The sequence below is a fragment of the Epinephelus lanceolatus genome, chromosome 21 (assembly GCF_041903045.1).
Source record: "Epinephelus lanceolatus isolate andai-2023 chromosome 21, ASM4190304v1, whole genome shotgun sequence".
In the NCBI taxonomy this organism is placed as follows: Eukaryota; Metazoa; Chordata; class Actinopteri; order Perciformes; family Serranidae; genus Epinephelus; species Epinephelus lanceolatus.
Genome location: NC_135754.1, coordinates 6,039,122 through 6,053,246, shown reverse-complemented (window position 1 = coordinate 6,053,246; position 14,125 = coordinate 6,039,122). Strand labels below are relative to the sequence as shown.

Below are 14,125 nucleotides of genomic sequence, written 5' to 3'. Positions count from 1 at the left end.
ATTTTATCCTGATCGTTTGTGACTGACTTTAGCTTTTGACAAAAACATTTGAATCAACACTGTAAAAAAAACAAAAAAAAAAAAAACAAGAGCTTCAAACACTCACCCAGCAGGTCCTTCATCTTCCTCCTTTCCTCTCTGCTAATCCTCACACAGCTGTCAGAGTAGGTGTCCCTCATAATCTGAAACACATTACATAGTGACATTGTGACTGCTTCTGAAGTAAGTGGGAGATAATGAGCAATGTATCAGAGGGCTTTACATAAGTAGAATAGGATCCCTCAGTAAAGTACAGTACATCAGGTTAAACATGATGACTCCTGTAAATATACTAACCTGCTCACATAACAGATTGAGGATGTAGGGCCGGTTGAACATCTCTCTGGGGTAAAACACCTGCACACACACAAATGGTACTCAAGGGTAGTGACGGGGGCTTATAACAAGATTTTCTCTTCAAATCTCCTGTTTAATTGAAGGCATCATTGATGAATCTAATGCACCTGTGTCAGCCTGAACACTTCTGTATTTCTACTGGGTTAGTGATGGATGAAGATTTGTCAGTAAATATTCATTCATTCATTTTTCTTCCCAATCACTTCAGCACACACTGCCAACATAAGCAATATATATATAGTAGATCCATAACATCCACATTTCCATGAAATGGAAAGCAGACTTAAGAAAGCAAAACTAAGTAAATTGATTCCTCTACATTTACCTCTTTGAATTTTATGAATGTGAATTTTCCTTTGTTTTCTATGAGTAAACCTATACAAACCAACACAAAAGAGCTGAAATCAACCCAACCATCTTTGCTCGACTCTCCTTTTGTTTCACAGGTACTTAATGATAACCCTGTAGTTGTTGTCTTGACCGGTTGTGAAATAAAATCCTGAGTCCCCCCTGTCCAAGACAAGACCGAGTAAACTAAGTCAGAGACGAGACTGAGAATTTGAAAAGGTGGTCTAAGATTAATCTCAAGAACTACAACACTGTCATTTGGACTAATTCAACTCGTCGTGAGACTGGTTCGAAACAGAGACGAAGGGCCTGTCCCAGTACCCTACCCCTTGGCCCTACCCCTAGATTTGCGCGTTCCTGCGAGGGGTATGGGTGTCCCAATTCCTTTTTGCGTGTAGGGGTAGGGGGCATAACGAGGGGTAGTGGGTATGAAACTAGCCCTTTGGAGCGAGGGATTTCAGATGCTGACTTGCCAGTGAGGGGTAGACGTCGCCATGGCTACCACTAAGCAAGAGATGGGGAAAAAAGTTCATATATGTATGTATAATTTCGCAAATAAACATGGAACTTTTGTAAAAACGTTTTCGAATAACTGTGTATTTGTGTAGAGAACGGTATAACATTTTTTATTGCTATTCACAATGTCTATGACAGAAAGCTAGCCAGCTAGCTAACGTTACCGTTGTCAGGTTGCTTGTTAGCTAGCTAGTTAGTTCGCACTATCTGGCGTCTGTCATCTGTCCTGTTTTGCAAAATTGTCGGATTTTTCACATTACGATAACACGCCAGCTAGTATAACTATGCTGCCTCGCAATGTTAGCTGGTTAGCTAGCTAGCTAGTTAACAGAAGTCCCCTGTGGTACATATCATTTTATCATCTGTCGTTCATCAAACGAAGCATAATAAATACAGCAAATGCGATTGGTAGGATGAACTCAACTGGAGACTCCATTGTAGATGTCGGTTGGAAATGTAGATGGCCCACGGCTTCCTGTTTAAAATAGTTACGTATGCATGAATGTAACAGACACGGTGACGTAGGGAGTGGTGTCCCAAAGATTTCAACCCCTACCCCTCCTTGCTTCATTTCGAGGGCCAAAGGTTGGGCAAGGGCTAGGGGTAGGGCCAAGGGCTAAGGAGTAGTGGACAAGGGGGCGTTTTGGGATTGGGCCTAAAACAAATATACATGTACCTCATACAAGTACAAAAAAAACAGCGAAAGAATGATAATTTCAGTTTAAATTGTGAATGTCAAGAGGCCTGCTACCAGTGATAACTTGGCAGGATACTCCAGTGCCCTATTTCTCCATGATGATGCACATCAACTCCCCAGAAAAGCAGCCATTTTATTACATTTCCTCGATGGATCAGCATATCCAAGCTATGACTACAGCTTTCTTCTTCATTATGTCCTACTGTACATGCCTCAAGTGATCTGATGCTCTGCATGTTTTATACTTTGTCCCCAGCCATTTCTGTATGCAAAGACTATAAAGGGCCAAAGGCAAAAATAATAGCTGGGCCCCTCTACCACTTGCAGGCTAAAGGAAACATTTTTTTTAATGACTGGACCCCAGTTTTGTGTATGAGGACTCACAACCACGCAAGCTGACGAATCAATACACGTTCCTGCCAATGGTTTTATCATATTGTACTAATCTACAGGTGGCAGTAACGTGCCGAAGCAATGTGCCAACAAAGGCACTGAAGAAGAAGACTGCAAGCTAGTAAACATGGATGTTAACAATGTTGGTTTCAAACTTTTAAGAAAAATTGATTTTTGTATATTGTATATTATGTATATTGATTGATTGATGTTTTATTGTGGGTGGGGATAAATTCAACACGTGTTAGATCTCAAGGACACACATGGTGTGTCCTTGAGATCTAACATTTTTTTTAATGACTGGACCCCACATGGCGTGTTTTGATGAGTAGCATTGATTGTAAACAAAACTTTTGGCTGTTTACAGGAAAACTCTGCAGCGCACCTTAAGGTTAATATTTAACCCACAATTAACTTTGTTTAACTATTAAACCTGTATTTATTGCTGTTTGGCCACTTGGGTGGTGCAGTGGAACAAGCTGTAAACAGGATAATAGCATGTTATCAACTTTAAGTTGTCATGGCAAAAATGTTAGCAAACAGCGGCTAATTACACATCCCGCATATGCATGAAGCATTGTGGGCATTTATTTGGTGCTGTGTCTGTGTCCACCTGATCAATGAAAGCCCAATATTCACTCTCTTTAAGTTCTGTTTGTGGTCTCTACCAACTCCTGAGGGAAATATCTGTCTCTTTAGCTGCTAAATGCTTCACTGTGATCACCAGTCTCTAACTGTGTCTGTCTGCCGTTTTCTGCTGCAGCTGGTAGTGTATAGTGGGTTTATCAGAGCATTTTCATGGTAAACAGTTTAATGGAGCTACGAGTTTGAGCCAAAACAGTAAAGCTGTGGGCCACCAAACCAAAACAATGAGCTGAAAGACACTAAAATGTGGCACAGAGCTGAGGGTAACTGCAACATTAGTTGTAATTGTCTGTGGGTTCAACACTTTGAAAGGGGAACTGCCCATTGGTCCGACAGCCCACTGGTCTGACCATATTAAACCCATTGTTCCGAAGTCCCGTTGTTCCGAAATCATCATGATGCCCTGTGGTTAAGGTCTGGTTAGGTTTTGGCACAAAAAACACTTGGTTAGGGTCAGGAAAAGATCATGGTGTGGGTTAAAATGAAAAAGAAAGTGACAAACACATAAGCCGTGAGCCTGCTTCGCCTCGAGCCTTTCCCAGCTGACCCAGAGCCGGTCGCGGTGCACCATCAAGGTAGAAATATGCCCCCAGGAGCCGTTCAGCACCACGGACCGTCGGACTAATGAGATGTCGGACCAATGGGCTGTCAGACCAATGACATGGACCCCTCTGAAAGACACCTTTCTCATTACATAGTCATTTTATCTATTATTTATATAAAAACATTGATTAGCGCAGCTTTAAATGAATAACAGGTCCTCTGATAAATGTCGTATGTGTGTCTCACTTCTTTCCTCAGGAACAGTTTTCCCGGCATGTTGGAGTAAGAGAAGTAAACCCCAGCAGAGAAGCGGAAGAGCTGGGAGTGAATGCCATCCACATCTAGCATCACAGCTAAAGGAAACAAACAGCAGCTTCAGTTACTGACTGATATGAACCTCCTCACATTCGATAACACCAAGTTAAAATGCTGGTTAGCAGCTAATTGTTAGCTTAAACACATCATATAAGTTCTTTTAATACACATAAACATAATGAGAGCAATACCCACCGAGAGATGGGGCAGCCATGGGTGGTGGGTCTGGGATGTCCTGAAGGATGGGTGTTGGTTGCAGAGGTGGTGGTGGGGAGTCTGGGGGTGGAGGCGGATGGTTCATGGAGCGCTGCGAGCCAAACAGGTCCTCCAGGGAGCGCTGTTTCTGCCTCATGCTGTTGGAGATGACCCGGGGCCCCCTGGTGGAGGGAGGAGAGGGCTGTGGGGATGGAGTCCTGGGAGGAGGTTGCTGCCTCTTAGGTTTTACTGGTGGAGGCACCCACTGCTTCTGCAAGCAGGAGGAAGTGGAAGATGTGAGGATGTAGCACACAGTATATTCCAGACAGACATACTCAATGAAACAGAATAATAAACCTAACAATAAAATAACTTTTAATTTCTAAAGAAATGTAGACACATTTTCTTTTGATTTGCAGTTGGACTTCCCAGACCATCCTGACCTGTTGTTGTGGCACTGGAGCTTTGTTTCTGAGTTTGGCCAGAGCTTCCTCTTTGGGATCATTCTTCTTTATAAAATTCCGTGGTGGAGGTCTGTGAAGAGGACAAAAAAAAGTACATCACAAACATTATAGAACTTATTGTTTCTATTGGATGAGGCCATTGTAAAATCCATTTACTGTCTGGGTTGCTAGAATAAGGGGAAAACACATTTGCCATTCATTTAAAACCCTCAAAGTAAAACTGGAACATTTAAAAAAGCAGAAATGAATTGTTATGAACGTTCTGGTTGCCAAAGGTTCCCAACCTTTTCTTTAAGACCTACCCCTATCTGCTGAACTCAAGTACCCTTTCATCAACACCACCCATCAGGTTCCAAATATGTTTATTCAAATGTATCATTAACTAGATATTACTTACCACAGTTCACATTTTTTTAAATACAATTTATACAATATTCAACTAATTGTTACTTTTTTTTATCATAAAATTATAAAATTACACTGTCAATGTTTACGTAATTTTGGTCAAGTTTGTATTTGTACTATAGTGGCAGAAGCTAGATGTTCAGCTATTTCAACCATTTAGCCATTGCTTGTAATGATCATTACTTTTAGCTAACTATTTTAGCCACTCATTCATTTTAGTTAACTCTTTAAGCCATTTATTTTTTTCTTTTAGTTAGTAAATAGGGTTGCCGTGCTATACTGTTGTCAGTGTATACCGTGGTATCATATTAATGGTTGTTATACTGTGTACATTTGCTTATCTACAGTATTTTTTTAAAAGTGCAACCAGAAGGAAAATCTTTCATTATTTTCAAAACTCCTCTGTTTCATTCCTTAAATGATACTGTTTACCGTGATACTGTGAAACAAAATTTTCTGAGACAGTTATCTTACCATGGAAATCTGATACATCTGCAACCCTATTAGCACATTATTTGTGATGTATATTCATCATTTTTGGCTACTTTTTAAGTATTTACGCATTGCCTTCAGCCAACTGTTTAGACTTCTCTGCTCGCTTTTGCTAACAACTTTATTTTTTGGAATAATGACTGTAACTTAAGCTGACTCATGTATATGTATATTTTTATTTTCTAACTAAACTGATTGTTTTTTTCCGGAAATTGGTTGAGCTACACCAAAAATTTCCCATACACCCCCTGGTAACTGTACAAGTACCCCTGGATGGGAATCGTTGGCCTATGGCCTATGTACTCACAACGTCTCCAATTCAAATCTGACCAGGGAAGCTTCTTGAATGTCATTCTCTTTCTTCCTATATTTCCCAGTGAGTATTTTGGAAATAAGAATTTTAAAGTTTAAAACTAAGGATTCTTTCATGCATAACCTGTTTGGTATTTGACTGTTGTGATAATCAAATTCTGGGAGATTACAGACTACACAACCAGACCAAGGCCGCCTGAAAAGGTGGGTCTTGATCCGGTTCCAAGTGGACTCTGGTGCGGAGAAACTACAGGATTGTATGATAGTAGATTTGATTTTAGAGCCCGTCCCTCAAATTATGACCATGTAGGTCATTTGTACAAGCAGAAATTACAGCACGTATTTACGACCTCTAGTGGCCATTGTATTTATGACGGAAGCAAAGGAGGCAGCCAGTGGGAGGGAGGGAAGGTGGACAGATCTCTTTCAGCTTTGCGTGCTGGGATCTCCAACACAGTTTTAATAGGGTCAACTCTTTGCTTTATTTCTCCTTCATTTCTTTGAAGGTAAATGTTTGTATTGACTGACATCTCTCTGAGCGGTATGATCAATTTCTGCAAAGTGTGTTTAGAAATTCTGAGTATAAAGCTCTGTAATATTGAAAATGTTCCACAGCAAACGTAATTCAGACATTCAACTTTCATTTTCATCTCTTTCACCTTTCAAACTATAGTTAGAGGAATACTTAATGCCAAAATGATCATTTGTTTATAATTTAGTTAGCCTGTGCTAGGTTAAATTTTTGCAGAAAACTGTTTTTCCCGCACACCTCCATGGTGAACGAAGAATCCAAAAACAATGAACAGTGTTGATGAATTATAGTAAACAAGGGCTGTGTTTAACAACAGCAAAAATATCAAAACGTCATACAAACAAATGCATTTTCATTAAAACCTTACTTTTTAAAACACTCCAGCATACATATCGCACATGGGCAAGCGTGTTTGTTTGAGCTCTGCTGGTTCATTAAATTGCAGAGGCGTGCCACGTGTCATGTGTGAGATTGTATATGCTGAAGTTTTCAAATAGCAGGGTTTTTGCGAAAATGCATGTGAGTTTGCAAATGAATATTTTGATATTGTTTTGCTGTTGTTTAGTCTCTATATACAGACTCTACATTCAGTGAATGTAGAGCCCCGGAAACCAAGGCTCTTCCGCTCTTCTTCTGGAAGGCAAGATCTCCGGGGTTTGCCTACAGACTTTACATTCAGTGAATGTAGAGTCTGTAGGCAAACCCCGGAGATTCAGTGAATGTAGAGTCTGTAGGCAAACCCCGGAGATCTTGCCTCCGGAAGAAGAGTGGAAGAGCCCTGGTTTCCGGTTGTAGGCTGTTTGTAGTCTGCGTGATATTGATCAATCACGTTTGAGCCGGCTGCAGCTGTTGCCAGGTTAAATGCTCCGCGCGGTGAACTAATGAGGCGGAACATAATTGGTGTCACTGCAAACTCTGAATCCATTGCAATGGTTCAGCATATTTACTTATATATAAACGGAAGTCGGAAACGGAAATTCGCCTCCTCCGCCCAAATCAAACCAGAATGCCAAAAAATCGGGGGTCTGCCCCCAGAGTCTGTATCGCCGTCTGCCGGAAGTCAGAAGCCGGATACAGCCGATGGGTTCCGAGAATGGCTGTTTTTAAATGTGACCCCCTTTTACTTCAATTGATCATGAATTGTCTCTGTTTTTGGATTCTTTGCTCACCATGGAAGCATGTGAGAAAAACAAAGGTTCCTTCACAAATTCAACATAACACAGGGTGAGAAACTGATATAGAAGTGGTCATTTTGTGGGTTAAGTAGTCCATTAAAACTCATTTTTAATGTCATGAATTATGAGCTTGATATACCCTCATACCAGCTACACAATAACACGACAACATAGTTCAAAAGGTCAGAGATATTACACCCTTCCAGTGTTTCTTTAACCACAGCATGATGTTGACTCCCATTCAGTATTTTGAATTCATACAGTTGTGAGGGAAACGGTGTCCAAGCAGGATCTAGCAGATTTTAAGATTAGATGAAACTCTGTTAAAATTTAGAGAAGTGTGCATAGACCTACTAGGAAGCAGCGCTGAAACTGACCTGACAGGCTCAAAGGGTTTGGCTTCTGGTTGGGGTCGGCTGTTAAACTGTTTGATGATATCCCGAATGCTGGAGGTGGGTTCAGGCTTAGGCTCAGTGAGAGGAGTTGGAGTAGGTATTGGTTTTGGGGGCTCCACTTTTCTGGCAGGAGGGGTGTTGAGACGCTTCACTGTGGAAGATGAGAGACAGAAACGACATCTCAAGTTCTTCATTCAATTCATGTTCTAACCAATTTGTGTCTTCTCACACCTGAATCACACCTGTAAAAACTAATTTTGTGGGTTCTTATGAATGCTTGCATACCCCTGCAGAACATTTTTGTAGGGGAAAAAATATTCGAACAGACCTTAACTTCAGCAGATTTTTCCCTGCAGAAATTTATGTTTTACAAATAAAATTTCTTTGTTCCAACTGATGTCATACCTCCAGGTCATAGCTAACTTGCTGACAAAACAGGGGAACATCCTATCAATTTGGTTTCTCAACACCCAATATTATACTACAAACACAGCAACAGTGTTGATTACGTTGATGAAAACTATGATGGAAAATTTTCCATGAAAAAAACGAGACAATGACGAGCTAAAAGTAAGTTTTGATAATAAAAACTAAGATGAAATCTATGTTTAATTTTCGTTGACGGGACGAGATGTGATGAAAATGTTAGTGGTAAACTATCAGACATTGAAAGCCATGAAAGGCTGTGCCTGTAATTATCTTAAAATGCTGATAAACTTCAGTAAATATTTTGCACCAGGATGTTTTGTTAGCCTGCAAAAACACTCACACCAGAGCAGCATAAGCTGTTGATTTGAGTAGTGAGCTGTAATTCAGCAGTAGGTATCAGCCATGTGTGTCTGAATGTGGATGGTGGAGCTTTTGAATGGATTTGTGGAGTTTGTTAGTTGCAGCGGTGGCTGTTAGCAGCTAGGTCTGCTTGTTAGCTGCTGAATGGCAGCAGAGCGAACAGCCACCAGCTTTTGGACTTCACAGCTGATCCCCACAGAACTCCACTCATATGCGGACAGCGGACTTTCTAGGTTGATGCTGTTTGACAGGCAGGTAGGAGGCTTAGTTATCTGTGAGTGTAGCTGTGCTGCAAATAGACAGTCTGTACTCAGAGCAGTTTTGTCTGACAGAGATGGAAGTTTGATTTTAATCACCAACTCTGTGAGAGGACACAAGTTTAATCCTCCAGACTAACATGTTGCAGATTAAGAAAGAATTCAGGCTTTAATTAAGTTATTTTTCTGCTTCTTAACAGTGAGATGGATATGTCAGAGTTCACAATGAACCTGGGCACAAATCGTAGTTGTCTCTGATTAGTTATTTCTGGTGTCAAAGTTTTTGAGACCATAAATAGAGAGATTTTGAGCTTTTCAAATGATGATCAGTAAGTGTGTGTGGTCATAGATTCCCACTTAAACCTGTTAAACACTGCTGGAGAAATGACAGTTTGTAATTGTGTAGAAATCATTGGTAGTTGAAAAAATTGTCTAAATGAAATTCTTATACAACCTGTCACCTTGATTCTAATTTCTGATACATGAATTAGCCTAACTGGATTAGTTTAAAGATGAAAAACATAAAGAAAATATAATTACTTAAGTTACTTAAAAGTTGACAAAAATGTTGTGGAATTTCATCGACTAGAAGGTTTTGAATTTCCGTGGTATAAAACTAGACTCACACTATGAAGGATAAAAATGACTAAAATGTGACTAAAACTAATGAGCATTTTTGTTTCCAGACTAAGACTAAATCTAAAATAGCTGTCAAAATTAACACTGCACCTAACGCTAACAGCTAATGGCATTATGCCTAGTGTAACCATCAAATCTGGGGTCTGATTACTTTATGTATTGTGTAGGTAATGTTAGACATTCTTTGTCTGTGCATAGTTGACAAATGTAAAATTCTGAATATTTTCCCATAGTTCCCATGCCGCATTTTCGTATCACACCGGTGAGAGATGGCTTTAGCAGCTCTTTAAAGGTAATATTTTCAGATTCCACAAAATATAATCTAGTCCATTGAACTTATTATATGTTCTTACCAGGAGGCTTAGGTGCTGTAGGTGGGGGTAATGGCAGGGAGCGTTGCTGCTGTCTGGGTGGGCTGGAGGGGGCTGGCTGAGGCATTTGGGGTTTTGATCCACCTTGGGGCTGAAAGCCTGGAGGACAGTCAGACAGAGAGATGGTGTGGAATGAAGAAACCCATGACTTAAATTGGAAAATAATTATAAACATGATGATTTAAAGTGCTTAACATTTTAACATCAGTGAGCCATTACAATATTCATTTGAACACATTCACGAGAGAAAGCTTGTAGCCCAATTTCTGCTGCATTTATATTCTATACTAAGTTAGATATAGTGGAACAAAGTACCATAGTATGAGATCTACAGTGGCATGCAAAAGTTTGGGCATCCCTGGTCAAAATTTTGTTTACTGTGAGTAGTTTAGTAAGTAGAAGATGAATTGATTTCCAAAAGACATGAAGATGAAGATGACACATTTTCACATATTGACACATTGTCAATATTTTAAGCAAAATTACTTTTTAATTTCAATCTTTTACAGTTTCAAAATAACAAAAAAGGAAAAGGTCCTCAAGCAAAAGTTTGGGCACCCTGCATGGTCAGTATGTAGTAGAGCCCCCTTTGGCAAGTATCACAGCTTCTAAACACTTTTTGAAACCAGCTAAGGTTCTATCAGTTCTTGTTTGGGGGCTTTTCACCCGTTCTTCCTGCAAAAGGCTTCTAGTTCTGTGAGATTCTTGGGCTGTCTTGCATGCACTGCTCTTTTGAGGTCTATCCACAGATTTTCAATGATGTTTAGGATCGGGGGACAGTGAGGGCCATGGCAAAACCTTCAACTTGCACCTCTTGAGGTAGTCTATTGTGGACTTCAAGGTGTGTTTAGGATCATTGTCCTGTTGTAGGAGCCGTCCTCTCTTCATCATCAGCTTTTTTACAGACAGGGTGATGTTTGCTTCCAGAATTTGCTGAAATTTAACTGAATCCATTCTTCCATCTACCCGTGAAATGTTACCCATGCCACTGGCTGCAACACAAGCCCAAAGCATGATTGATCCCCCCTGTGTTCAACAGTTGGACAGGTGTTCTTTTCATGAATTTCTGTGTCCTTTTTTCTCCAAATATACCAGAAAGTTATATTTTAACTTCATCAATCCACAGGACTTGTTTCCAAAAAGCATCAGGCTTGTTGGATGTTCCTTTGAAAACTTGTGACACTGAATTTTGTGGTTACATTTAAACTAAGGAAACAGCTACCTGAAAACACTTTGCTATCTTATTATAGCCTTTTCCTGGGGGCTGTGGCTCAGAGGTAGAATGGGTCGTCCACCAATCGGAACATCAGTGGTTCGACCCCTGGCTCCTCCAGTCTGCATGTCAAAGTATCCTTGAGCAAGGTACTGAACCCCAAATTGCTCCCGATGGCTGTTCCATCGATGTGTTGAAAAAACAACTGAGTAGCAGGTGGCACCTTGTATGGTAGCCTCGGCCACTAGTGTATAAAGTGCTTTGAGTGGTCGGATGACTAGAAAGGCACTCTAAAACTAAAGCAAGCGCACCCACAAGGAGGCAGGAATCATTTCATTGGTCAACGATAAACCTGGCGTTCTACTGGTTGGGGGATTTTGACAGAAAGAGCAGAAATTCCACAAACGCACAGAAGCAGCTTGAGCAGTAGGAGAAGAGCTGAAGCTGGAGCAGGAAATCTGTGTAAGCAACATTGTATCTGAGTGCGAGCACACAGTTTGAGCAGAAACAGAGTAGATCTAAGTGCAAGCAGAGGCTATTTGAGTGCAAGGGCAGGGTTTTGAGGGACAATATTACAAAATCTGAACTTGAAATCAATAAATAATGGACTCAGATTGATATACCACTCTCTTGAATAAAGATAGAAAAAAAGCTCCATACATCTGGCCTTTCCTAATGATGACTGTGAGCAAGCCATAATCCTAACAAGCTAATCATGGTCTGAGACCCTGGTAACAGTTGTCTGGGAGCTCAAATGTCTTGGGGTGTCCAAACGTTTGGATGGTGCTCCTTTCATTTTTTAATCTAAAATTGTACAAAACAAAAATAATACTCTAATCTTGCTTAAAATGTTGAAAAGCATGTTTCATCTTTCATCTTAATGCATTTTGGAGATCAGTTCATCTTCTACTCACTTAACTATTCACAGTAAACAAAATTTTGACCGGGTGCTCAAACTTGTGCATGTCACTGTAGTTGAAGGTCTCCTGGATAACTACATGAAACACAATATGTGTTCAAAGTTTTAAGCAATGGGTGGATGGCCTACAGTGTTCTTCAGTTTTCTTCAAAGTCAAAGACACAAGAAAGGGATGAATCAGTGGGGTTTGTGGAAATATGAGAGACAGTTTAAAAGATAATTCATTTTAAAAAAGAAGAAACTAAATATATTAGTTGCTTGCCAGTGCCACTCACCAATCTTTTTGAAGTATTCCTGCTTGTCTCTGAAAGACTGAAGGTCATCTGGATCTGGTAAGTCCACTTCTCTTTCTGGCTGTAAAAGAAATGGATATGGGCACACAACATGTGACCACATGAGGAGGAACCAGACCCAGTGATACCAGTGCTCCAAATTTAGGGAATTAAAGTATAAAGGTGCAGTATTCTACATCTTTCTGTATTGTCGACAAATCTCATATTCAGAGCCAAAAACAACAGAGCATTCATAAGGGCAATAAAATGTTTGGACAGTCAGTTTTTCAACACCCAATAGACCCTTTTGGGGCTGACGCCACAACAACGTCATTTTATTAGCTGGAGGCAAAACAGGACTCGCCACCATGGGGCTGTAGGCTACACAGGAGGTTTAAAATGTTGTCTTGTTGCGTTACTGGGAGCCAGAATAGAAGAAGTCATGGCTCAAAACTTACATTCTATCCCATACCAGCCGCCACTACACATTAACAAAAACAAAGGCCACTATGGTTAAATGCCATAAGATGAGAGGACTAGATGGAGGGTCATCAAAAATGCTCGCATGTGCAGCGCACACTTCATATCAGGTTAGGGGAAAAGTCTTTACTGTTGTGAATAACGTCATGTGTATTAAGGGTTATCATGTCCACCTAATCAGAAACTGGGGAGGTATTGAGAGGAATATTGGATTTCTCAGCAATGCTAATTTTATAGCGCTTTAGCTAACGTTTCCTTCGATAGCAAGGAAAGTGTTCATCCTCCTTTGTAAGACTGGCATAGTAATCAGTAGGCCTGTCAAAAGCACCATGAAATTGAGTTTGAATATTTTCGAATTATTATTATTATTTTTTTTTTACAAAAAAACACAAAAAATAAGATGCTTATTGCTGACGCAATATGAACGTGACACTTGGATGAAAACACCCATTCTGACCTCACTGAAGTGCCAGGTATGACCAACTTCTGCCTCGCTCTCTGAGCAATGTTTGGATACTTCAGTGCGTAGTTTTCCACCACAAGAGTGGATCCTGGTCGGCTTGTAGTGGTGTCTCATTCTGGTAATGTTTCATCTCTTCTTCAAAAAGTGTAGGCAGGGAGGCAGCAGGTGCAACACTCTCCCTGTATGTCTCCCCGAACAGGTCACACATCGCGGACAGCGCAGTGGGTGGTGTTGGTGCAGTGGGCTCCTCCGTTGGTGCCTCTCCATCCGCCCGAACGGGATTCACCATGATACACAACATTTTTTTTTTTTTTAAAGATTATTTTTTGGGCTTTTTTGCCTTTAATGAACAGGACAGAGTGAAATGGGGTGAGAGAGAGAGTAGGGGTTGACATGCAGCAAAGGGTTGCAAGCCAGAGTCGAACCTGCAACCGCTGCAGCGAGGCATCACCTCTGTACATGGGGCACCGGCACTATCCACTACACTATCAACGCCTCGATATACAACATTATTGATAGTATTAATTAATTATTAATGATACTGGAATTATCAAATTTAGGTTCGAACTTATAAAAAATATTCGAATATATTTCGAACTTCGAATTTTTTTTGACAGCCCTAGTAATCAGCCATAAAGCCGGCCATCCCATGTTCAACAACCCTGTCAAATCATCCATCCACTGAGTGAGAGCATACGGGTCGGCCAGTCTGGTCCCGTTGGTCAGTGTTTACTTATTCAAGTTACACTCATGGTCCAAGAGAGTGAGTGACCTGACACGGTGCGTTCGTAAGTTCAGTCTGACATTACGTGAAAATGAGAGCCCTGTTGGTCTAAGAAAAGGAGCGTTTTATTTCTACAGGAATTAACAAAGGTTAAGTTAATCACACATTCACTCCC

General features: G+C 40.5%; 1 protein-coding gene across 1 annotated transcript in view; it reads right to left on the bottom strand.

The window, feature by feature from the left end:
- The window catches only part of myo15b (myosin XVB), an 83,554-nt gene that overhangs the window by 24,756 nt on the left and 44,673 nt on the right, over window positions 1–14,125 (bottom strand). Inside the window, exons 42-49 of the mRNA XM_078163656.1 lie at window positions 12,287–12,365; window positions 9,862–9,978; window positions 7,806–7,974; window positions 4,492–4,582; window positions 4,049–4,319; window positions 3,785–3,891; window positions 337–396; window positions 107–182 (exon numbers count right to left, since the gene is read on the bottom strand). Of these exons, the coding sequence (XP_078019782.1) occupies window positions 107–182; window positions 337–396; window positions 3,785–3,891; window positions 4,049–4,319; window positions 4,492–4,582; window positions 7,806–7,974; window positions 9,862–9,978; window positions 12,287–12,365 (970 nt within the window). The remainder of the gene's footprint in view (window positions 1–106; window positions 183–336; window positions 397–3,784; window positions 3,892–4,048; window positions 4,320–4,491; window positions 4,583–7,805; window positions 7,975–9,861; window positions 9,979–12,286; window positions 12,366–14,125) is intronic.